At 40.7% G+C, this 26,743-nt stretch overlaps 1 protein-coding gene across 37 annotated transcripts in view; it reads right to left on the reverse strand.

Annotated features, from left to right (window-relative positions):
- Positions 1–26,743, reverse strand: part of NFIA (nuclear factor I A) — a 371,362-nt gene that overhangs the window by 278,438 nt on the left and 66,181 nt on the right. For 22 of the 37 annotated variants that reach the window (XM_036444064.2, XM_036444063.2, XM_045584531.1 and 19 more), the window contains one exon: positions 12,764–12,838. The exons of 12 other annotated variants lie outside the window; for them this stretch is intronic. In XM_036444064.2, coding sequence (XP_036299957.1) covers positions 12,764–12,838 — 75 coding nt within the window. Of the gene's footprint in view, positions 1–1,757; positions 1,770–10,984; positions 11,011–11,405; positions 11,584–12,763; positions 12,839–12,965; positions 13,063–26,743 lie in introns of those variants that run through there. 3 more of the 37 variants (XR_006742179.1, XM_045584533.1, XM_045584543.1) reach the window with 3 other exon arrangements.

Raw genomic sequence — 26,743 nt, forward strand, 5'->3', positions numbered from 1 at the left:
TACTGTACAAATATAAAGGATTATTATTTTTGGATTCAATAGACTTTCTCAACTGAACGAATCCCTGTGTAGCTGGATGATCATGTTATGTTATAAATAACCAAGAAAAATGTTCTGGTTCCTGAAACAATTTTACCAGCCTGCTTGCTCCCATGAAAGGACACTGGTAGTAAAATGAATTAAATCAGCACTCTTTGCCATCTTCAGGACATAAATTGTCACTAGCAGCAGATCACTAGAGGAAGGGCTATTTTAAAAGGCATACAAGATTATAAAAAGCTGCCCTTCCCTAGTCTAGAACGCAGGACAAGGGGCAAGGTGGAGGAAAAAGGAGGGGGCAGGGGGACTGCCTGCTGGTTTTACAACAAGAATTATCCAACATGGTCTGCCTTGTCTCCAACAGTGGTTGAAAGAGATCACATGCTAAACTCAGCGTCTTGTTAAATATTTCAAGGATGCTAATGGAACCAGTCAACTCTGTTATGCATCAACAGGCTGGCTTTATCCTAAAACCAATTATAAATAAACTTCTAAATACAGCGTGCTTTAAATATGCATTTAAATAAAAAATAAAAAAAACACGTAGTATCCGCCCTTCATGCCATCCATCACCAGCATGTATCTGACTCCTCTAAAACCCACCGTCTACGGGACCTGATCCTGACCATCTGCCTTCATAGTCATGGCTAGTATAGCATTATTTCTAATAACTCCTAAAGGTTCCTTTCTCTTTAGAAAGCAGAAATTCACTGCCAAACACACTGCTTCCATTCACAAGATTATTTATGGCGCTGATAATTGAATTCCAGTCACATGACCAAGGAAGACTGGGTTTAGAGGGAAAAGAACCTAACCATAATTTCTAGAGAGATCCATAAATTACTGCTTTTCTCCCCTGGAGGTTAGAGTCCTTGGATTCTTCCCTAGCATTTAGTCTAAGTTTGGAATCATCACAGAAATTCCTTTCTCTGTAGTCAGTTACGCCTAAGGTAAATCCTTTGAAATCACCCTTTGTATTAACCCCTGAGGACTCCCCTAGGGGGTGTATCTGAAATCCCCCTCTGATTCAAATGCTGCTGTCATTTTACAGTTCTCAGTTCCTAGGGTCTATTGTCTTAGAAACAAGGGTATAATCCAATTCCAGGGCTCCTACCCCACCAAAATCACAGAGTCATGTCCATACCTGCACCAGCACAGGACTGTGAGCATGGTGGCCACAGCAAACGGCAGGTTCTCTCATTTCCTCTCAAGTTAAACCACCAGGGCACCTCCTTCACTGCTTTAAGAAAGACCTACCAAAATTTTTTTCCTAAATAAGAAATTCCTCCTCCTTCCAAATCCTCTATTTAGTGTTTTAACAAAGATGGGAGCTTTAATGATTCAATGTAGCCTGCATTACAGAGAGCATTTATCTGGTATTATCCTTTGGCTCAACCAGAGAAGAAATAGCACTACAACACTTCCAAAATATTTTCAAATTATGCTTAAAATAAAAATACAATGAACAATGTCAGACTAGAAGGAACATCAAACATTTTCCCTCTAAGAATTGCCCTCTTAAACATATCACATTTCCATTTGCTTGGCTTCTTATTTCAAGTAGATGGGTCAAACAACATCATCCTATTGTAATACTTTTAGCCTGGAATACATTTAGCATTTCAGAAATTTTTTCACCAGTCCCCTTTATGTCATAGTTTTAAAGAACATAATAAGAGTATTTGATCAAAGATTGGTAATAAAAGAAATTGAGAGAGTAAATGAATCTTCTAAGGTGATGTAGCCAATCTGGTATGCATGCAAAGACCTTTTACATCACAGAACAAAAGCAAACACTGTGTTAGCAACTTAGGCATTATTGTCTATAAACTTTCTTTCCTTTTCTATTTAGGAAAGAATATCTCCCCCCCCCCCCTCTCTCTCTCTCTCATCCAGTAGCTATTTAAAAGCACACAGAGAGACAAAGTCTGCTTCTTTAGAAGTTTATCAAGACCAAACACCTTTGTGGGTGCACCATCATTGATGTTGGCACTGCCTGGTGATAAGTGTCCAGCCGTTAAAAAAGGCAATGACCATTTCTGCTCAGCTCATGCCATCTTCTAAGGTTCCAAAGTAAAGAAATATTTCCTACTATCCTCAGTGAAGAACACTATTTTGCAGGGAAGTTCAAAAATGTTACTGATAATTACCCTTGTCATTTAGATGGGAAAAGTGGGGCTGGAGGGCTGGGGGAGCATATTCCCAGGCAAGAGTTCAGGTTAGGTTACAGTCCTGAACATTCAAAAACCCTGCATTGGCTGGAGTACAGGGAAAATACCGAGTGCTATGATCCAAGACCATTTACTAGCGAGCTGGGTTTCTGGGCCTATCCTAATAATGTAGGTCTTGGCCATAAATTGCCCAGGAACCCTACAGCTTCTTGGCGGTCATCTCAAGTTTTACAATATACCCACATTTACAGGCATTCTTCCTCCCCCAAATAGGTAAAAGGAAATTGTGGGAATCTGAGCAGCTGTGAACCTGCCCAAATGCCACCTACATTTCAGATCCTTCAGGGAGACAAGTGTGAACTCAAATTATTCACTTAACCTCTTCTGGGTCATGGATGCCTTTGGGAACTTGATGAAAGCTACAGCTGACGGTGTCCAGGAGTTGTATTCAGACAGTTGTCTATGCATGAGGATCCCCAAGGTGGCTGAATGGGGCCAGACAAAGGAGGCCAACACAGTGCCTACTGACATTCCATAAAATTCTGATCGCCTGACCTATGCTAATTATTACCATGACTTCCAAGATAAATGGCAAGAACCCCAAGGGTACATGGCAGAAGTAGTGGGAAAATATTCCTTTACATACCACAAAAATATCATGGTATAATGGCAAATAGCATTTATTACACAACTTTTATTCAAATCCCAGAGAGGAAAGCCAATCTTTGCTGTTCAAATTCAATCAGAAGAAAAGTGGTTTAGTCAATTACTCATTTATTAAGCAGGTACTCTATGCAAGAAGCCAGAATTTCCTGAGGATAACAAAGAACCATGATACTGTTCCTATCCATTGGGAATTCAGACCCATGTTGGGGAGAGAAAAGACCAAGAGATTGTTGATATCACAGGCCAGGTTTTAAACCTTTTGATTTTCCCACTAAGTAGCTTAATGTCTGGCAAGAACAGGCATTTAGTAGATGCCTATTGACCACTGAACACGTCTAAGTACACAAATATGTAAAGCATCAGGCAGCAAAAAAGAATAATACAGAGCCCAGCCACAAAGTAGGTAAGGCAATTGTATTGGAAAGTGTGGACACCTTTCCAAAATAACCACATTCAGTTGCAGAGTCTGAAAGACTTCAGGAGGGACCACACCTAAAACACAGAATGAGGGCAGACAGGCCTCCTCTGGGCAGAGACGTGAGGGTAGAAAGAAGAGCATTCCTGGGAGGGAAGGGGGAGAGACAATGGAGAGAGCCCTTGGGGGGAATGGGGAGAAATGAACAGCAAGGACCAGTCTGACCAGAACACAGTAGAGTGTCAGGAAGGGGTGGGGCATAAATATTTAGAATCTTCTATTCTTTACTTGTTACACAAATGGGGGGAAAATGGGCTTCTGACTGTCTATGTTGCTTTTTAAGCTTACAGCAGTGGAGGGTAAAGGGTGTGAGGAGTTGGGGGGAGAATACTTGGAGTATTTATCTAAAAGCTTTCAAGATTCTCTAAAATTATGATTATTTTTGTTTCAGGGAGGAATCAACTCAATTTTGTAAATAAAAGCTCCCCTTCTACAGAGTCCAAGCAGGCTATGTTGAACAAGTTGCTATTTTATTCACTTAGGTTTCCCACACAGAGGCCTGATATGAGGAGCAAAAGTTTCACAGGTTTGCCATTTGTTTTATGTAACTGCATCTTGTCTCCAACAAAATTATGATAAGACAGACTTTGTTTTCTAAACAAACTTGAGGCCTTCCATAAGCAAAGAAAGCAAGCCTTGCTGAAAAAGAGAGAGAGAGAGAGAGAAAGAGAAAAAAAGAAAATATAAAGGAAGTACTGATAAGTGGGTAAGTGAAAAATATTTAACAGCCATTCATAATTAAACTTTCAAAAAAATGTGATAGAACCTGTGGGCTCTCCCAACTAGCATGGCTCAGTGGTTGAACACTGACCTATGAACCAGGAGGTCACAGTTTGATTCCCTCTCAGGGCACATGCCTGGGTTGTGGGCTCAATCCCCAGTGTGGGGCATACAGGAGGCAGCCGGTCCATAATTCTCTCTCATCATTGATGCTTCTTTCTCTCTCTCCCTCTCCCTTCCTCTCTGAAATCAATAAAAATCTATTTTTTTTAAATGGGCTTATAGAAAATACCAAGACTGCTATAGCCAAGGCTTAATCAATCCAGATGCATGAAATAGTCATAGGATATCCCAAAAATAGTGCCATTTTAAAGAACTATAACAGGATACGTTTTTATTAAATACTTTCAAGAATCCTGGTCACCGAAAATGTTAGTGTCCATAATCTCCCCATTTCTCCAGTCTGGGTAACCAAAATTATTCCTTAAAGCCTCACTAGCTGTATATTTGTTTGAGTTCATGTTATAAATAATGCTCTTTTACTTTTATTTAATCTTTCCTATTAAAAAACTAAAGTGCAATTTGCTTTAGCATTTTTCATGTCAAAAAGGAGTATCTTTTCAACTCTGTCTCTCAATACATACCTATAATATGCATGCACACACAGGGATGGGCCGCTCAATCAGAAGCAGATGTACCTAAACTCAGTTGCTGTAGGAAAATAATGTAACTATAAATAAATTATTTTAATTCCACAAAAAGCACTAATTATTAAAGGCCTTGCAATTCTTATTGGCACTATTACATAGATCAGTGATAGTTAATGTTACAAGCTTATGAGATAGTTAATGCCTCCTACCTTTAATGTAAATGCACTTGCCAAACTTGGCTTAGACATGTACATAAGGTAACACAGGAATCTTTTAGTAAAAAGTCCTAAGAAGGTTCCCTGCAACCACCAACCAAAGCCCAGGCCCATTAGCCCTCCTATTGTCCTTTGTCTGATCCACCAGGTAAAGGCAAGGTATCAACTTGGCATGAAATCTTCCTAATCGTATTAAGTTTACATCAATATCTATGGATGTGAAGAGCATCCAATTTGAGAATTTAAGTAACCTTTTGGATTTGAGCTAGGGGGATTTCCAGGCACACCCAGGAATCTACTGAAGATAAGGATAAGCTCTGACACGCTTTTGCAAGATTAGAAGTAGAAGAAATGAAACGCAAAGAAAACTAAAAGGATCACAGCGCCTAAAACCTGCAGACGTTTTCATGGAAAATAACACCATTTCTGGCTCCCAGAAATAACAACAGGATTAATAGTTGCAGATTTGTCCTTTCTCCTCAGATCCTTTTGCAAACTACTCCAAATGAATACATGAAGAATTGATTTTTAAACCCATGTAAATTCTTAGAGACAATGCAGACTGGCTTAATTATAATCAATAAAATCTACAGACATTGATGCAACCCAGCAGAAACACTTGCTCCCAAAAAGCAAGGCATAAAAATCGCTCCATGGCTCCCTTTGTACGCAACACTGATATGACCTTAATAAATATTTCATTCCTTTCAGTGAATAACCAAGCATCGAGATGGCAAATTTTAATAGCTGAGAAATAATGGCATAATGACTCCACTAAGAAAAGGCCTCCGTTCGAGAAAAGTAAACTTATTCTAACTCTGGTCTCCATTTCCAAAATACATCACAGATCAGCACAGAATCCTAAACAAGAGTACATTTATCTACCCTTTCCCTAAACAGCGGCATCGCTTAAAGAAGTTTACAGGGACTTTTCTCACTACAGCAATATTAGAAAAGTCACATGAGAAAAGATGTACAATCTTCAAGTTCAAGAACGTCTTCTTTCTATCCCAACACAAAGTAAGTGCTCAGCAAATATTCTTGGATTAACTGATGCCCTAGGGTATAATCAGCCGATAGTGACTCCCAGCTTCTTAAATGAGTTATCACTAGTAGAGAGCCCAAACCTCGTAAGCAGTTTGGACGATTTTGATGCTAAGTGCATTATCATACCTTTACCTACAGGTATGCCCATCTGCTATTTTTCTGCTCACCCAACCAGAATGTGTGGATCTTCTGATATAGGGAAAGAGAATCAGTATGGGGCACAGAGCTGTGTACCAAAACCTGAGGCAGGCCACCAGACGTACTACGAGCCCAGGTGTCTCCATGGAGGAAAGAGGGTGACAATGCCCAATTTATAGGATCATTGTGAGGATTAAAGAGAGCAACTGTAAAGCATCTGGCACAGTATCTCTCACATGACAGGTATATGTTAAATGAAAACACGATATTTTCCCATACAAATAAGTTCCCTATCCTTTCCCTTGTCTCCAAAGTAATCTGCAATTACAACTCCACTCTAAAGTAGATTTTGATATTGCAATTGCACAGTGTTTTCATTTTTAATCCTAAATAGTGTGTTTAGGGTAGTAAACCAATTCATGCATCTATCCCTCCCCCTTAAATAATTCTACAATTGTCTCGGCATAGTTTCCCTAATAAAAATTAGTTTTGTCTCTGATGTTATAGTTGATAGTTACTGAAATATTTAATTATCCTAGTGTTATTAGAGCTTCCACTAACTTGCTGGGCCTGACAAAATAATTATATGTTAGAATTACATAAATGTTGTAAACATTTCTATGCTTTTAGGTATTGGTAGGTGATCCACTTATCATCCCTAAACTCTCCAGTACCTTCCTGTATCAAGGAGTAACTATTCAGATTACCTAGAGTATTTAGTTGTTTTGGTTTGGTTTGGATTTTTCATTTTGGGTTTGTTTGGGTTTTTTTGAACATCAAGATCATGAAAACCCAAACTTATAGCCCTGAGAAAAAATGATCAGGATCAGGCAGAAATATTTTCTCTTAATTTATATACACATGGTGGCTTCCTGAATTTGCCAAGGACATTAAAGAATAGCTAACTCAGCAGTAAGCTATAAAAGGTGTAAGCAAAAATATTACAGATGAGTTGACTGGCTGGAGTCAAATAGACTAAATGTACTGAAGGTTTTTCTCTAGTACATGCTTATCTATGATTAAGTGTTCTTCAAACTTCCATAATCATGGAGTTTAAGTAACTAAATATATACCTGGCTTGGTAGCATTTCAATTGCAGCCGTGTATATAAAACATTCTTTCATACAAGCATTCTTTTAATCAGCTTAAATGTCAGCTTGTGTAAAGCATTTTAGAAAAGTTTCCCAGTGTAAGAGTTAAATGTACTGATAAATAAAAAGACAGGAAAGATTTCTGTCCGATAAAGGTTGTCATAAATCAGATGACAATGATTTCTAGAATAAATATTTATTTCAAAATAAAAACAATTAAAGGAAAATGAAGTTTATCCATAAGTTTAAAAAAGAAATATGGGGTAATTTAGATATTTTATTGTAAGGTAGTAATACTGGAATAATATTAATTGGTATGTTCTTTTCTAACTTCTCTGTTAAAACTCTAAATAAACTTTACCAGGAATTAAATAAATGCATGTAATGTTCCCTCAATTGCTTGCTCCCTGTTAGCAATGTATCCCCCTGTAATGCAAAAATATTTTATTAAAAAATAAAGCACTGGCCTTCCCCCAAATGATACTTATTTTATAATGATCAAACCTGGAGACTTTCAATACTTATTGGAAGTTGCAGGATCTCCAGGCCCTGCATCTGGGTTTCCTGCTGAGTTGGCTGCTGTGGCAGGCATGCTCCCTGGCAAATGCCACAGCCATTCACAGCCTCCTCATCACTGCCCACTACAGGGCCTGCCAAGCTGGATACTCATTTCCCCACTTCCTTGCAAGTGATCCAGTTTTAACCAGTGAATCATAAGGAGATGTCACTTATGTAGTTTCTCATGAAGTGTTTCCTGATAAATGGAACAAATTAGGCTAGCATGGCCCAGATCCCCATCTTTTGCCTTGAACATACAGACGGCCACCATAACATGATGAAAATTATGAAAAACAAGTCAACAAATAAAATGTCAGGGCAGAAAAATGAAAAGTGCCTGGACACTTGTTGGTATGAGTGAGCAACAAGCCAACACTAGTTACCTCTGGAATTAACAGTTATGCAAGAAAAATAAATCTTTGTTTAAACCATTGTTTTTTGTTTCTTGCAGCCAACAGCAACCTCAAGATTGAAGACATTATGAAAGACATTTACTGATTCATATGAAAATCTGGAAGTCCTGATTCTTTTAAAAAAAAAGAAAGAGAGAAAGAAAGAAGCCAGGACACTGGGCCCAGGTTTCACACAACACCCAATACCAATTGACTAGAACTAAGGGGCCTTTTCATGGGACTTGCTGACTTTCAGATGGAGCTTGGGCTCTCCCTGTTCACTGCCTACTTCAATCCTTTAGTTACCCCTCCTTCTGCCATAAGCATATGAATTTGAGATCCTAGTATACAGCCTACAAAAATATATACTATGCACTCTAAAAACAAATGACCATTATTACCAACAAAATATGTTTGTTTGTGTGTGTGTGTGTGTGTGTGTTTTGTTGTTGTTGTTTGTTTGTTTGTTTGTTTGTTTGTTTTTTGCTTCCTAGGTCCAAGGTATCTATCTGGCTTAGATAGTCAAAGTCTCAGTTATGAAAATATATGTTCTTTTGCTGACTACTAACTTTTTCAACAGGCACATAGATTTTGGTTTACATACCTACACAGAGAGGAGAAAGACATCATATCACTACAGGGCCTCATAATACTGGTTAGGGCTAATGGCAATACGATGGTGATGATATATATTATGAGAGGCTCGGCAGTGTGTGAGGTGCTTTACAAATACTATGCCACTTAATCCAGAAATAAAAGTATTAGGTAGATAATATTACATATATATATATATTGATTTCAGAGATAAAGGGAGAGGGAGAGATAGAAACATCAATGCTGAGAGAAAAATCATTAATCAGCTGCCTCTTGCACGCCCCCTACTGGGAATTGAGCCCGCAACCCAGACATGTGTCCTGACCAAGAATCAAGTCAACCACTGAGCAACACTGGCTGGGCTACTTTTATTTTTTTAAATAATAAAAGTCTCTGAGATAGTAACTGATTCAAAAATCACAGAGTTAATAAGCAGTGAACAGAAAATTTGAATCTAAGTCTTTTTTACTCTAAGGCATATACTATTAACCATAGGTCATACTGCTTCCCAAAGAAGACACCTAAAATATCTGATGTTTTTGAGAAATGTTCCATAAAATTTCTCATTCCTAGGTAACTACATTTCTACATTCCTAGGTAACGTGACAATTATGTCAAATATTTGATTTTTAATACCCATTAGTATAAGGCCCGATTCCGGTATAGGATTTTTTTTTTTTTCAAAAGGCACTTCCTTCTTAAGTGTAACTGACCTGGTACAGTAAATTCTCCAGATTCAAAAGTGACTCATTTCCAAAGCTCCACACACATTAGCAGCTGGTATTATTCAATCTGAGATTTAAATTTATAATGTACTCTTGATAATGTACTCCCAATACATTTTTCACTTCTCTATCTCTTGAATGACACAAGAGAAAAAGATCTTTAAGGTATAAATATTTTATATAAACTTTCACTCTGTTTTTTCTCAGCCATTTTCCATTTGCAAACACTAGACATCATGCAAAAAAAAAAAAAAAAAAAAAAAAGAGGTTGAAAGAGTTTTATGGATTATGTTGGGGGTGCTGAGAACTGTGCATCCATTCTGCTGTGGCAGCAGACACCACAGCCCCCAGCCTCGGCCCTTGCTGGGTAATGAGAATGTTCCACTCTAAATGGAGTCTGATTCAAAGCGCTGTTTTTCCATGGGGCAGAAAGTGGGCTGGAAGGAAACAAATTCCTGGCATCGTCTATAATGATAACTGAGTTTGTGCAAGGCCCTGGGGGTGCCAATGAGACCCTGGGACTGGGTTACTTCATTCAGCCAGACGGGCTACAACAGAGCCACTCCTCTCAGGCATGCTATAGAACAGCAGAGGCTTAGCCAATCACTTATAAAGTTCAAGTCCTTCCTTTCACATTGGTAAAATGAGGAGGTTGGCCCGTCCAAGCTTTAGAAACTATCTGTACAGGTTCTCCAGGGCCTTGCTGCTCAAACTGTAATCAGTGTATATTTAACACCTCACAAGTTTATTAAAAATGCAGAGTGGTGATGAAAAAAAAAAACTTAAAATTTTTTTTTAAATGCAGAGTCTCAGGCCCTATCCCAGACCTTCAGGATCATACTCTGCATATAACAAGCTTCCAGATGATTCCCTGCCCTAAGGATCGATTCCAACCCAGCTGCCTCTGGAAGAAAGAACAGAAGAGCCAAAGCTAACAGAGATCCAGTACCCACACATTATTTTCAACCTCAATATATATCTTCCAGATGCATCAGATTCTGAAGAAAAGATCCCCGTTTAAAGAAAATCTGAAACCACTGGGTAAGATTATCTATAAGGTCATTCAGAATTGCAGATACTCCATAATTATATGAATTTGCAAAGCTATCATTAAGAACATGAGTTACACAAAATACCCCCACAAATATTTAGGAATATTAGTATATAGGACATTTGAATATGCTTGTATATGTGTGTGTATATATAAATATGCATATATTTATTAAAATGCATATACTGACATGTATATGCGTATCTGTATGTGTTTATATTTGTATACATATATCCATGTATGCACACATGTGCATTGTACATGCATGTATTTATATTGCACATTTATACTGTATATACATGTGTGTGTGCATGTATAGGGGGGAGGGGCCTCAAATTACTATCCATCTTGACCTCATATCTGCTCTACTTTCAAGAGTGTCTCCATGTCTTCTCTCACCATTCAGCTTGCCAGCTAACACCTATTGTTGTGTCCATTTTCTAGACTCAAGCAGGTGTCCCTAGAGTTTATTTGCTGCCTTGGAATGAAAAATCAGACTTGTGTAAAAGTTGGTAGGCTTCCTTGAGGGTCTCTTCCGAATAAAGATCATGAGCTTTAGTGCTCATACTTGATAAAATCTACTTTGAATGATCTTAGCTACCATTTACTGAGATACTGAGAGGCTAGGCAGTGTGCGGGTGCTTTGCAAACACTATGCCACTTAATCCAGACAAAAGTATGAGGTAGATGATATTACCTTTATTTATTTATAAATAAATAACTGGAGGCTGGTTGTGCTTTCTTCTAGTGTTAAGGTATTTTCCCAACTGTACAAACAGAAAACAAAAGCACAGGGATGTGAAGTCTAACAGTAAATGACTTTAAGAAAAACACGAATTTGACTTTTTCAGTGCTCATCTCACACAAACCTACCTTATGCAAATAGACTGATGATCTTTAAGACAGTGTTTGAAATGTCTGAAAATGTTGGATGGGGCTGTGTCATGATGCCACCTACCGAAGGAGCAGAGAGGAAAAGGGAAGAGAATCTCCTCAAGCTACAAGTACTGACTCCATCAGCTTTCAAGGGCCACTAACACTGCCTCCAAAGCTGGGATAAGCCAGAAAGGTGGAGGTCAATGCAGTTATTATCTGTTCTGATTTCCAGGGGGTGGGGGGGGAGGGTGTGAGGCTTAAACCCCCAGGTGATCATCCCTCCTTTCCACATGCTCGGTGAACACCCTTGGAGCACATCAACTCCCATGCTTCCTATGAGAAAGGGGAGCTTCTCTAGATTGCACCGAAAGGCATCCCTGTGGCTAATCCTACAAAGACAACGCTGAAGCATCCCCTTTCAAAGCTGGATGACACGTCAGAGTGGTTCTCAGAGTTTAGCGGGTATCAGAACCACCTGTAGCACTTGTTAAAAACAGGTTGCTGGGCCCCTGCCCCAGAATTTCTGGCTCAGGAGGTCAGGAAGGGCAGAGAAAGGCAGCCAGGTTCCAAGTGACACTGGTGCTGCTGGGCTGGTGACCACACTTTGAGATCCCCTACTCCAGGTCAAGCCTTTATTTTGCAGATAAGACAAGGAAAACCAAAAGCGTGAAGTGTCTGGGCCCAAGGCATGGAGTGGGTGAAAGAAGTATCGATTCCAGTCCTTCTCTCCTGCCTCCCAGTTCAGGGCAATTCCCATCACAGAACAGCTCACAAAGATTTGATGAAAGGTATTCAGAGAATGTCTTTATCTATAAACAAAGATTCTTGGTGTTTTATACTTACGTAGCTTTTGAAAATTTCATCTACATTACCTCATTTGACTCCATATTATCTCTGACAAGGTAGGCAGAGCAAAGATTAGCATCCCCATTTGGGAGATTAGGAAATTGAGACGCAGAGTTGGTAAATAGTATATCCAAAGCTACAAAGTTAGTTAAGTGCTAAAATGGATGGGTATGGTCTGAGGTGCTTCAGCAGGGACATTCCAGAAAGCTTTTCAGAGACGCAAAATCTCAGACCAACTACATCCAAATCTGCAGCTTACAATATCCCAGCCGATTCATATGCACACTGAAGTTAGGAGGGCATTGCTATAGGCCTAGAATCCAGGCCATCTAATTCCAAGACGGATGCTTTTTCTCCCTTCTCTTCTCTCCCTCGCTGAAAGTCCTGGTCAGTATCATATTTTGATTAGTTTTCCAACACAGCCTAAGTAAGAAGTTTACTCTCACCAGGTAAAGGACACTCACAGAGTGTTGCCCTTAAAAAAAATATATTAAATTAGGTTAAATTACCTTTCTTATGAGTGTTGGTAATTCCTCTATAGTCATTTTCTTGACTGATGTATAGACCCCTATAAAATGAATCCTCTGAGAAGAAGATGGAAAAAAAACAAGACAGTGATCAATGGATTCAATTAGTTACAGTTTAATTCTACCAAGATGAAAAAAGATCAAGATGCAATGCAACTACTCCAAGGTGGCTAAAATACTTTACCCAGAAAGTACACCATTTCTTTCCCACATTCTTCAACTATAATATTAAGTTTAGGAAAGCACAAAACAGCTGCTCCTAAGACACCTGGGGAAATAACCACAGTAAATGCAAGGCTCCTCACAACTGGAAGTATTTAAATTCTCTTTTAAAGATCTAGGCAAGATGACAACTGCATTTCTTCACACACAGGAAGTGTTACGCAGGCCAATTTTTATAATGACGGCAAGTAAACCCCTCTCGCGACATACAGTCAACCGAGAATGAACTCAGTGGTTGCTGTCAGACCACAATTTTGTAATGTATGCAGGTTTTTCCTTCAACTTTTCAAATCAGTTCTTTTGATTGAGAGTCTGTGTTAAACCGAAAGCAGAATGCTGATACTGTGCACCTGTGCAAAGCTCCTTACTTCAGCATTGCAAAATGTAAATTCAAATGATTTCTTTTACAATATATCAATCCCAGGTATTTAATAGATAAATATAATTTCTGCTCATTTCAGAGGTGCTTTGTGAAAACACATGATTAATCAGGGTAGTAAAATTCCAATCGTTAAAATTAATGCTCAGACCCAGCTGGTGTGGCTCAGTGGACTGGGCATCATCCCATGGACCAAGAGGTTTGGGTTCGATAATCAATCAGGGCACAAACCTGGGTTGTGGGCTTGATCCCCAGTAGGGGGCATGCAGGAGGCAGCTGATCAATGGGTCTCATTGATGTTTCTAACGTTCTCCCTTCCTTTTTGAAATCAATAAAAATATATTTAAAAATTAAAAATAAATCAAGTTAAATTAACGTTCAGGGCCCTGGCCGGGTAGCTCAGTTAGCTAAAGCATCATCTCAATATTTAAAGGTTGTGGGTCCAATCTCCAGTCAGGGCACATACAGGAATCAACCAGTGAATGCATAATAAGTGGAACAACAAATCAATGTCTCTCTCAAAAATAACAATGAATGCTCACAACACAGAAACAACCTTATAATACCTTAGTAGATCAGCATATACAAAAATTGTAACACAAAAATTACTTTAGAAAAATCCCCCCCCATTAAAATGTTTCTTTCCAGTTTAAAAATAATGTGTTGAATTAATAAAGCTGATCGAGTGATTAATAGAATCCACAATCTTAATACTATTTTCAAAGATGAGAGGGCTTTTCTGCCAAGAGCCAGTTGCCTCCATTTGCCTAAGAACAATAACATCTCATTGAGTGTGAGCTACCTACACTGAGATAATTTGGCATGGGCATACCTTTAATTCTCTTGCATTTCTTTATCAAGATGCACAAAGCCTGTTAGTGGTTTATCCCTCTGAAACCGAGGGATTCGTGTAAACAACTTTTAACAGTGGGATTGCACATAACAGTTTACAGAGCACTGTGGCATAATGCAATTCAGAGTTGTTCTTGATTTAAAATGTTTAAAGTCCAACCACAGTGTCAGTCTGCCCAGAGAAATCTCTTATAAAAGTTTTCACACTCTGTTGGGTTAAGAGACAGTGGGTATTAATCCATGGCTTCTACCCCAAGCTTCCTTTTTGTGGTCAGCAGAGAAGCTATGTGGTTGGTCTGAAAGAGTCCAAAGTCTTTTTTCTGTGTTAAAACAAGGGAAAGTGGGCCGGTTACAGAGTAAAAGAAAAACCACAGCCAGCTCACTCTGCTGTAGCTTTCCCCTTAAATGTGGCCTAGAGCTATTCTGCTTTCCAAAAAAAGGTTTAATTTAAACCATACACAGTGCTGCAGGCTGCCACGTTTCCAAACTCGACATTCCTCTCTAATCTGTGCACTTCAGAACCAACACACTGTTTCCAACGGTACTCAGACGAGCTCTAATAAATAAAATATCACTGCCCATCCATTACTTAATTTGATAATAATACACCCTTTTTTTTTTCCCTTCCTCTATTGATGTTATTCTAAGTGCTTATTCGAGTGTGTTCAACTGCTGTAAACATCACCTCTGAAAAAAATCCAGTCTGTTCTCCTCTGGAGAGTGGAGGGAAGGGGAACTAAAGTAAGGAAACTTAGGAGCGCTAGCCAGTGGTCCAGAGCAAGGAAACCGCACTCTGAGAAGAGACTGTGTTTGCTGCGAGCAGCTTCTTGTCTTTACGTTTAAACATAAAAATAATATTGGCTTGTTTCCTCCTTGGATAGGACATTGGAATCTGTGCCATTATTCACCAATGTCACCGGCAAGCACACAGCCACCCTAGCTCACAGCTACAGAGCAGCCATGTGACTAGCCCAGGTCTCTGGTCACCGGCATGGCTGGCTGGTGCCGATCACCCACCGGGCTCGGTGAACAGAATGAAGGCTCACCAGCTGGGGGGCTTTAATTTTTTGCCACAGTGTTTCACTCGCATGGTCATTAAGAACTCCAACCCCAGCGGGAAGTCCGGCCGCACGGTTTTCCGTGCGAGTTGCCATGCTCTATTATACATGACACTTGTCAATTAAAGAGGAAACCCTTTTAAAGCAAACTGGAGTTAAGCTGGTACTTTCTTCAACATCTGATTTACCGCTGCTGTTATCATCCAAAAGGAAGTTTGTTTTAGAACAATGATAGCGGTAGTAATCCTCCTATTTCGGTAGTGAGGGATTTAAACACATTCAGGGCACTGGGGACCAGTCAAAAGGTTTCTTTCAACAGAACTATGTATTTTCAGTAGTCAAAGGAAGGTCTTACTGATGGGATAACTGCCAAGATTGGACAATTTTTCAGCCTAACAGTTTAGAGAATATCATTTTAAACTACCTGGTATAATACAAACGTGGCACAATAGATCAATGCAATGAATTCTCTACAGTCAGTAAAATGCTCTCCCAAATAATGGAATCCATTAATAATGATTACTGCCCCCCACGCCTTTACCACAAAAGTAATGCCCAATGCTACATCTCAATGGTCTCTAATAAATACACACAAGTCCCACAATAAGAACATAATCACAACACGGCAAATGAGTGCAGGTTCCAGCGAGAATACAAATTAAAAAGCCATTATTTTACCTTGTAATAAGCACGTTCCTTATCTGTAAAATGGGGCTTAGAGGAGATGATCTCTCAGGCCCCTTCCAGCTCTTTGAGCCCTTGGGGTTTAAAGTTTTCTCACGGGTTTTAATTCTTAATGCACTCACTACGGAACTATCACCAGCACACACCTAATAATTAATGCTAATAAGAGTCCATGAAACTTTTGCAATGAAACTTTAACCTGGATTGAGCTGGAAGGGAAAGGAAATGTAAGAGAGATTTCAACTTCAGATTTTTCAAGTTGAACAATATTTTGTTTCCTAAAAAGCTAAAAGCCCATTTGGACTGGTGAAACATACAATTTTCTGGAAATGTAAGTACGTGACCCAGCATGTAGGGACATACTTATGAAAGAATATCTTTAAACTCAAAGCTCAGAACTATATTTCCGCTGTGTCCTAACTAATGATGACAGTTGGTGTTTGTTTATTCTGTGACCCAATATAAATCCTTTGTGTGACTTACTCTTCATTTATTCCTCACAACGAGCTACTATTATCCCCATTTTATAAGTGAGGAAACTGAGGCTTATGGAGATTTAAGTACCCTTTTGAAGGTGAGGACTGATTAAGGAAACAAGGCAGAAATAAACCCAAATTAGTGGAACCCCAGGACAAACTCTTAGCCACAATGCAGACACTGCTGCTTCCTGTTGTTGTTAATTGGATCCATGTTGTAATCTGGTTAAACCCAGTGCCGTCTTCAAAGCCCTTTACTCTCACTTGATGTTGACTCTTTGAAACACCAAAGATCAGGTCTCAAGACTGGCTTAAATGCAGACTACTTCTCTGCTGTAGATCAGCGATTCCCAACCTTTTTCATCTCATGGCACACAAACTAATCACTAAAATTCTGCAGCACACCAAAAATTGTATTTGTTTGCCAATCTGACCCAAAAAAGGCATAATTTTGATTCATTCACGCCAGATGGCTATTGTTGTGTTAGCTGTTGTCCCTATTTTATTTGACAATCTAAGGAAAAAGAGGTCAGTGCCCCTGACTCAATCAGTAGACAGTGCATGTTTTAAAAATTCTTGTGGCATGCCAGTTGAAAATCACTGCTACAGAGCTTAAATTTGTTCTATTTAAATGTTTGTTTTTAAATTCTCAATCTACAATATTCACCAACAGCCTGAATTGAGATTTTTTTAAAAGTATTCTCCTTAGCTTGGGAGTCAAGTGTCAAACTGTCTCCCACTCCTTTAAAAAGCTTTTAAAATACTCTTTTAATCGTCACCCAAAGGCATGCTTACAGAGAGGAAGGAAAAGGGAGGGAGAGACGGGAAGAGGGAAGGAGGAAAGGAGGGAGAGAGGGAGGAAGAGACATGATGAGCTCTGACCAGGGATCAAATCTGCAATCCAGTCCTTTGCCCTAACTGGGAATCAAACTGGCAACCCTTCAGAACATGGGATGCAGCTCAACCAAGTGTCATTCTGTCCGATCAAAATACTCTTGACTAAAGGGAGAAAATGTAGCAAGGGCCTTTAGGTAAACTTATATTAGGTAGTTTCTTTCCTCTCATCAAATGTAAGTGCCAAGTTTTATAGAGACTTCCTTTCCTAAATTGTCCAATAAGGAGACAATTTAATAGATGTGGACTGTCCCTAGCTGGTTTGGCCAGTGGACAGGGCATTGGTCTGTGGACTGAAGGGTTGATTCCCATTAAGGGCATATGTCCAGGTTGCAGGCTTGGTCCCCAGTGGGAGGTGTGCAGGAGGCAGCTGATTAGTGATTCTCTCTCATCACTGATGTTTCTGTCTCTCCCTCTTCCATCCTCTCTGAAGTCAATGAATATTCTATATAATAAAATCCTAACATGCAAATTGTCCCCAGAAGTTTGACCAGAAACTGAGTTTGACCACTCACTATGACATGTGCTGACCACCAAGCGGGTGGTGCAGAACATGGCAGGTGTGAGTGACACAGCTCTGACAGTGGGCTGCACTGGAGGTGCTGCCGGCCCTGATGGGCCCCTGATGAGAGTGGGACCGATGAGAGTGGGATGGTAGAGAGGTGAGCAGGCAGCATCAGGTTAAGGCAGGTTCGAGCAGGGGCCCAATCACCCCGCCTATCACCCCTAAGACAGTGGCTGGCAGTGGCAGGGATGGGGGGACCTACTGCCCAGCTCTCTGGTGCTGAGGAGGCCAGACGGGGGTCCCCACCCCGATTGATGGCTCTGCACGCTGGATGGTGGAGTAGGTGAGGTGGTGGAGCCTAGCCAGGGTGAGGTGCCAGGTGGGGCTGCAGGGCTGTGAGCTGGGGGTGTAAGCTGGGGTCCAGTCTCTGCAGGACACCCCAATTCGTGTACCAGGCCTCTAGTAAATAAATAAAAGATGTGGACTGTAGAAAGAACTCATGGACATGGACAATAGTGCAGTGATTATGAGGGGAAGGATTAGGGGAAATGGAGGAGGATATGAAGAATAAATGGTGATGTGAAAAAATAAAATAAAGAAGGGAAAGAAGATGTGGACTACATATGTAGACCAACCCTTTACTTGAAGCGCTGAGGAGAGCAACTCCTAAAAAAATAAACTAAGCACTCACCTACAGTCCTTGGGACATCACATGTCTAAAAAAGCAGGAAGACCTTGAAGCTATGTTTAGAATATTAAAACCTCAACTAAAACTATACACTTGTCCATGAAACATATGCACAAGCCTGCTAAAACCTCCACTGACTGCTTACACAGGAACTACGGCATACTCGCACTGCTGTTGGCCCATTTCTGTCTGTCTGCTTTAAAAATGAGAAAGTAAATTAGTTATTAACCAATGCAGTTTGTCTATAAGACAAAGGCTTTCTAAACGTGAAATAAAAAAATAATAGTTAAGGTTCTTATTGATAATTGGAAGTTAGAATTTAAAATATAGTCAAAAGCATCCCTAGCTAACCTAAATCTCAGACCCTCACCATAACCACAAAGCAAAAGACCATATTATAAACACATAACGACAAGGAATAATAAGCACAGGCCATACGGGCAGATGCCTGAAGCAGGCCCCTGATGCAACATGACGTCACAGGAAACGCTGCAGACTGTGGCAAACTTGACAGTCCAGATTCCACCTGAGGGTGTTCAGATTCCAATGTTTGGAAACACTGTGCTGGCGGCATTCAACTCAGAAAACAATGACTGACCAGCCAGCCCACTAGGTTCACTGACCAGGAGACCTGTTCTTAGAGAAGGAAAGCAACTTGGCTACATTCACTGCCTGGAATCACTGCCCACCTTCAACAACCTCATCAGGATCAGACAGAAAGCTTCTCAATTCCCATTCTTTGGTACCTGAACTGAACCAACCCTGTGCTTATGTTGGGTAAGGCCTACTGGTAAAAGCAGGGCATCCAAGACAAACGGCTTCAGATCCCTACCCTCACTCTACTCCCAGTGGGATACACAGGCCAGGAAACAAACATTGCCGTACAGCAAGGATGCTAACTGATTCTCTGCTCTCATAACTCCCATCCACAGAGGTGAAGAGAAGCCAGTGCAGCTCAAATTTATAGTGTTCCATCTTTGTAGACATGTGCTACTGGGCCATAATGTGTCTGGACTTTATTATTTTCATCTTTAAATAAACACATTACACACACAAAAAGGGGGGGGGGTGTGGTTTGGGAGGCTCAGATCATGATACTCTAGGAAAGTCTAAGCCCAAAAAAAAAACCTTAATGGCCCAGTGATAGATCTCCCAAAATGAGACTTTGTAATAGAAATTTCTGACAGACCTTTAATGATGGCAGCACTACGGGGCTTTGTCTAAGAAAGCCCTCGAACTTTCAATTTAGGTCATTAGGATACCTTGGGAAGGATAGTATTTATAAGTGCCTGCCTGAATCAATGAGGTGAAGTTTGACACAAGGAAGGGAAGTTTGAAAAAGCAGGGATTTACCTCCTGAGGTTCAGGAGGCCTGGGACCTGGGACTTCAGGCAGTAAAAGATGCTCTTTTGACTCCTCCAGTTTGTAGAAAAGGTTGAAGTTCAGTCTGGTGCAGTGCAGCATTCCACAAGGCCTGCTGCCTCTTTGAGCAGGCGATTAATCTCATGATCGATAGACCATATGATTAGGCACTAATAGCTGATAGGAGGAGAGAATAAACAACCATAAATTTGCTTTGTACTGAGTAATCCAAGTGTAAGCAGGGTCATTTAATGGTCACATTGGGTCATGTTACCTAAGGGGCTATATGGAATAAAAATGGAAGATACATACATTTTTAAAGATCTTCAATATTAGCTCGGGGTTATGGGACCAGGATGGGGCTCTCTGAGAAGCACCTATCAGTGTATTATTGCTTGGTGACAGAGGCAAAGGCTCCTGTGTTCTGAGTGGGGAGGACTGACTGCAGAACAAGTAATGGAACAGCCCCATTGCTGAAATGGCTCATCTGTTAGGCACCATCATCCCCCGACCCTCGGCATAGCATGAGCAGCCTTGGGTGGTCTGCCTCATCAGTCCCTGAAACACTGGATTCTGTGCCTACAGGACAAACTAAAAACAAAGCAGCACTCTGGATCCAGGATAGGACTGTGCGTGTCTCTAAATCAAAGCTATTGCTGAGCTGTTTAATTCCACCTCTGCATGCAGATTACTGCTCTGAGTTCCACGGTGGTTTCTAGGGGTGTCATGAACTTCCAGTATTGGGAATAGTAGCACACACGACATAAAAGCTGGGATTCAGAAGGTCATAAATCTCATTCTTTCTTTTCTCTCTTCCCCTGGCTTCTTCTCTAAGACTCTGACCTCCTATATCAGCCCCTAGAAAGAAAGCACCCTCCCCCCGGCCCCAGACTAAAATGAAAACCTGAACCTTCCCTACGCATTGGGTAGTTTTCTCTTGTCTGTGACAAAATTCAAGAAAAACCTGCAAAATGTCAATTTCCCCTCTTATGTATATCCTTCTCTCCACCCAATCCTGAGCCTCAGGGAAGCAAAAAGGCTATAAGCTTTTGCTATTAATGACCATGAAAAAGGAAAGGAAGATTCTTTGTTAGCCTAAAAGAAATATGCCAGAGAAAGTTTTTGTTGGATTTATAAAAAGAACATCACTGGTCTTGCACTGTGTTCTCAGCCTCACAGCAAACTACACAAATCTCTTTTCTTTGAAAACTATCTGAGAAACAAACCCCTCCAATCACCCTCTCCACTTCTGAACTGTTCCTCCCAGCCCCCATTCTCCTCATCTTCCTCCTTAGTCTTCTTACTAATATGGCCTTTGTGAATTTCCAAAGCCTTTAGGGAAAAACTGTTCACAACCCTTCCCTCTAGTCTAATTGTTAAATACTGCTGATAGCTCTTGAGCCAACAGAAGAGGATTCGATTGGCTCTTTGAGAAGAAAGCCAGCGCTTCAGACACTTAGGGGTTTGTTGGAGGAGTTTTTGTAATTGTTGTTCATGGGAAGCTGGGAAATTCATTCCCCATTCAAAGGCAAGCATTATCAACAACCCTGAAAAAGTCCAGGGTTTCAAGCAGTTGCTATAACCAAGCCATGTGAGAATTTTAAAATTTGCCCTGAAATTTTTTTCTTGGTTTACATTTATTCAAAGAGTTTCCACTCACAGAATTTCTGAGCTAGAAGACATTTTGGCCAAGTACAATCTATACTATATATAAAAGGTTAATATGCTAAGTGTCCATCTGGGTAATAACATCACGTAGCAACATCTGGCTTCCTTTCCCTAGCAATTAGCTTCTTGCAGTTTCTTCAGCCCAGGAACACAACTTGCTTTATAGCCAGGTGGAAACATTTTACACTTTAACCAAATGTCTGTGAAGTGTTTTCCTGTGCCTCATCTCATTTGATCCTCATAGAAATCCTGGAGTATGTAGATAGGAAACTCGGTGAAATCCTATTTTCTTTTCATTAGCCAGAAAATGGATATTTAGAAAGCTTAGAAACTTGACCCAACTGAAAATAAGTAAGAAATGGTGGACCTTGAAAATGACTTCAGGTTTTCTCACTGCACAGAATATAGTCAAATACTGCTGCAGTTAAATATTTTATCCCTACCCTAACTGGTTTGGCTCAGTGGATAGAGCATAGGCCTGCAGACTGAAGGGTCTCAGGTTTGATTCTAGTCAAGGACATGTACCTTAGTTGCAGGCACATCCCCAGTGGGGAATATGCAGGAGGCAGCTCATCGATGTTTCTCTCTCATCAATGTTTCTAACTCTCTATCCCTCTCTCTTCCTCTCTGTAAAAAAATCAATAAAATATATATATATATTAAAAAGTTAGGTTGACTCAAACATGCACAATACATATAAAGCTCTTGCTGGCACCAATCTCATGTGTGTGTTCTGATCTGTCACTGTCAATGGTGAATTTGGTTGACACTTCTATTATAGAGAAAGGGTGAAAAGCAATTGTGGAGAGTGGCTACAGCATTTGGACAGGTTCAAGCCTCAGACTAATGAGAGGGCACTGTATTCTCATTGCAAAGCCACATGCAGGTCCCAGCTTGGAAGGCAAAGCCCTACCAGCACAATTATAGCCAAAGGCTATGATTGTAAGCTTGACCTTATGGTCCAAACCTGTGGTCCCACGTGGCTGAGTGATGTGGGCCATGGGAGATGCAACAAGTGCTGCCAAAACAAAGCTTGATAGAGTTCTCAGGTGTATGCAATTAAGTAGACTCAAACCTCATGAGAACATTGTAAACATCTTGACCACGCCCTTGCTTTGCCTCATTGGATCTGACTATAAAATAAGGACTGGGCTTACAGGCTGTGGCAGTCTCTCCATCCAAGGACAGTGTCCTACCTGGCCCCAACTGTATTCTCTCGTCTGTCTTTTTTAATCCTTCACCACCCCTCCTCAGGTTCACCCCCGGCCATGCTGGATGAGGTTCAAGTGATATTAAAATATTTATTCTGATTAATTTCCTTTCAATGTGCATGAATTCGTGCACCAGGCCACTAGTTGTACCATAAAAGGATGCCCAAAATGTCAAAGCAAAAGGGTCACACCAGTCCTGGCCAGCGTAGCTCAGTTGGTTTGAGTGTCATCCCGTGCACCAGAAAGTGGTGGATTTGGTTTCCAATCAGGGCACATACTAAGTTGTGGGTTTGATCCCTGGTCAGGGTACATGAGGAAGGCAACCCAACAACCCATGAAATCTCTCTCTCTCTCTCTCTCTCTCTCTCTCTCTCTCTCTCTCTCTCTCTCTCTCTCTCTCTTTCTCTCCTCTCTCTCTCTGTCTCTCTCTCTCTCCACCACCCCATTCCTCTCTCTAAAAAAAAATGTTTTTAAAAAGGGACACTCCAATGTCCAGCCATTTCTCTGCTGAGAATTTCTAAAATAAAAGCCATCCAGCTGGGGCCACTCATATGAACTTCCAGACAGGCAGAGTACTTGCCTGGGAAGAAAACAGTAGAGGGACAGGATAAGTGTCTGGTCCAGTGCACTAGGCTCCAAGGGAAAGATACATAGTAGTGACAGAAAGGGACTTGGCCAAAGAACATGGAGATGAGTGGGGCGAGGCTGTGGTCGCAGAACATGGGTCAGTGTTCTCTTCCTTAAACCACCCTAACTCCTAATTCGTATATTTAAAAGTTAGTATCAATTTCAGAACATAGGGAAAACACTCTCGGTTCCTTTCTTAAAATATCTGCATTTTTCCCAGAGGAAGAAGGAAAATCTCCTTTGGAGACGCACAAAGACTGTTTAGATCTAACTCAGCTGCTCTACTAACTCAGCTGTCTCCATCATCTTGTCCTCATTGAAACTCTCCAGGGCCTGCACCCAGACTGGTTCAGAGCAGTAACAGTCAAAAAGATGCCCACCATGTGCTGAACATCAAATATGGTCTAGGACACTTAACAAAATCACTTTTAATTGTCAATAATCCTATGAGTTAATATTGCTCCCCCATTTTACAAATGAAAAAAACTGAGATAAAGAAACTCAGATGGATTAAACAACTTGCCCAAAGTCATGGATCCCCAGCAGAGACCAAATCTAAGTCACATCTGTTTTCCACACCAGCTTTAGAATTTAACAGTGAGATTGTCCTACAGTTCTCAGGAGTTAGTTGGTACCAGTACAGTAGCTAGCCCTTCTGGTTTACATTCTCCCAAGCATGAAAGCAAGGCAGTCTTACACCATCCCCATGGATACCAGAGTTTTATATCACTAAGGCAATCAGAAACAAAGATGACTCAGTCTTAGCAAAAGCGCTAAGTATAGACTGAGGCTACAGCTATGTGGGCAAAAAGAAATAAAGTGGAAGAGACTAAGAATTATTTTTTAATCTTAAAAAGCCAAAAGAAAAAGAGGAAAAAATTGATTCACTTATTCTTTCAGCCTCAACAAATGTTGGCTAAGCACCTTCTCTGAACCAAACTTTCCTAAATTGAATTAGAGAGGGAATGGTTCACTTTCCCACCACTGTTTGCCTGTTTATTTAGCTCCCTTGATGTCAGCCATATTGAAGGTAATTCATCATTGGCTCTCCTTCATTGTCCGATTTCACCCAGTAGTGATGCTCTGGAAGTGCAATAGAATCTGCTGCTGACTTGATTCTCTGTCCCGACTACAAACATGTTTTGCCCATTTCTAAATGAACCATACCACCCAACAAAGTAGAATTTGGGAGATACAATCCAAATGATGCAAGCAACTGGCAATGATCCACATTCTACTGGCGAGAAGGTGCAGATGCAGTTTTCCATAGTTGCACTAGCCAGTAGCTTCCTGTTGTTATCCAAAGGTTCATAGAAACATGACACGTGAACCAGCCTTTCAGTGAGTTACCACTCAGCAAAACCTGCTCATTAGCTGATGAGCCCAGGGACAATGAAACTTCTGACAGGGTGAGGCTGGCTGACTATTGACCCCTCCTCCCCATCCCATGAACATGGCAAAAGGGATTTTGCAGATGTGACCAAGCTGAGGATCTTCAGGTGGGGAGGTTATCCTGCATTATCCAGGCAGACCCAATGATGTAATCACAAGGTTCCCTGTAAGACAAAGGCAGGATCAAAGGTCTGGGAGAAGGAAGCAGACTAGAGTGACGCAGCTATGAGCCAAGGAAAGCCAAACCAGCCTCTGGAAGCTGGAAGAAGCAAGGAACAGATCCCCCAGGAGCTTCCAGAAGGAACCAGCCATGCTAAAACCAGACCAGCCCTGCTGAAACCAGACTTCCTACCTCCAGAGCTATAAGAAAATAAATTTGTTTTGTTTTATTTATTTATTTATTTACTTTTTGTTCATCCTCACCTAAGGATATTTTCCCATTGATTTTTAGAAAGGGACGAAGGGAAGGGAAGAGACACAGAGAGACACATCAATTGGTTGCCTCCCGCACATGCTCCAACCAGGGCTGGGGATCAAGCCTGCAATTCCTTGACTGGAATCAAACCCAGGACTCTTCAGTATGTGGGCTAATGCTTTATCCACTAAGCCAAACTGGCTAGGGCAATTCGTGCTATTTTAAACCACATTTTGTGCTCATTTGTTATAGCTGCTATAGGAAACTGAATCAGTGATGTGAAGAAGAATTGAGTTAAATTAGCACTGACTTGACCGCACAAATCTGGGCTCCAGGATGTGCCAGAGAAGAGAAGCAATGACATTGACAGTGTTCATTACTGATGAAGTTCAACTTCACACATAAGCCTTAAAACAGGTGCAGAATACTACAAATGGTTCAACATGCTTATATGACTGAAGTGAGCAAGCATCCAGTGTCTGAGAAATTAATATCCATGTCCAGCCCACCCCAGCTCAGCTCTGCAACTAACTCTACTCCAGAGACCTGTAAACACACTCGTGTGTGTGAAAAAGAAAGTAGCCAAGTACCTGAGGGCAGGGATTTTTGTCCCTCCTGTTCACTGCTGTATGCCCAGCACTTAAAACAATGCCTGGCGCATAGTAGGTGCTCAATAATATTTCATGAATTAATGACAGTCTGGAAATAAAAGATAATTTGTGAAGAACAACAAAATCTCCGGTGGATAACATTTCCTCTGAACGATTATCTGATTGTCCAGACGCTGCCGATTTTGAGAAAACATCCTCCTCATAATTGTTCTTCTCATTTTAGCCACACAATGTGATGTGCAATAAAAATTTTTTTAAAAAATGACAAAACAAAAATTCAGAGAAACTCAGTGGAACCAGATTATATGGCAATATGTTAGTTCCGTGTCCCTGCCGTGCTTGAGGACAGCATTAATTTTCTTGAGAGTTTTTCTCCTTGGCTTAGTGCTGAAACCGCACAAAACAGGCAGAGGTTTGATTCTCTTAGATTTACTGTTAATGCCACCGGCATTTCGAGAATAAAATATCTATAGGCAGATATGAAGCCCCTTAATTAAATGAAATGTTATAGGCATTTGAAATATTCCAAAGTTAAGAGCTAAAGGGGAAGAGGGGCCATGGCATACCTAGACGGGTGAGGCTTAGGTAACAGCTGTGGCTAAATCACATTTCCAAAAGGACATTGTACATCAGGTATGCCCAGATGCTGGGCCTCATTATTCTGTTTCTTCCGCTAACAATGGACAAAGGGTAGGAATTAAAGAGCTGCAGGCCTTAGGCTAATGGCTGACACAAAGGAAAATAAACATCTATCCATTTTCTCAAAGAATGTTCCCTGAGCACCTACCCTGTGCCAAGCCCAGAGCTAGATCCTAGAGATATAAAAACAATTTAGTTATTGAGCATTTTCTCTGCACTAAGCAGCTGTGCTTAAGCATGAAGTATGGCCCCATTGCTATCGTGTTCATTTTTACAGCG

The sequence above is a fragment of the Pipistrellus kuhlii genome, unplaced genomic scaffold (genome assembly GCF_014108245.1).
Source record: "Pipistrellus kuhlii isolate mPipKuh1 unplaced genomic scaffold, mPipKuh1.p scaffold_m20_p_2, whole genome shotgun sequence".
NCBI lineage: Eukaryota > Metazoa > Chordata > Mammalia > Chiroptera > Vespertilionidae > Pipistrellus > Pipistrellus kuhlii.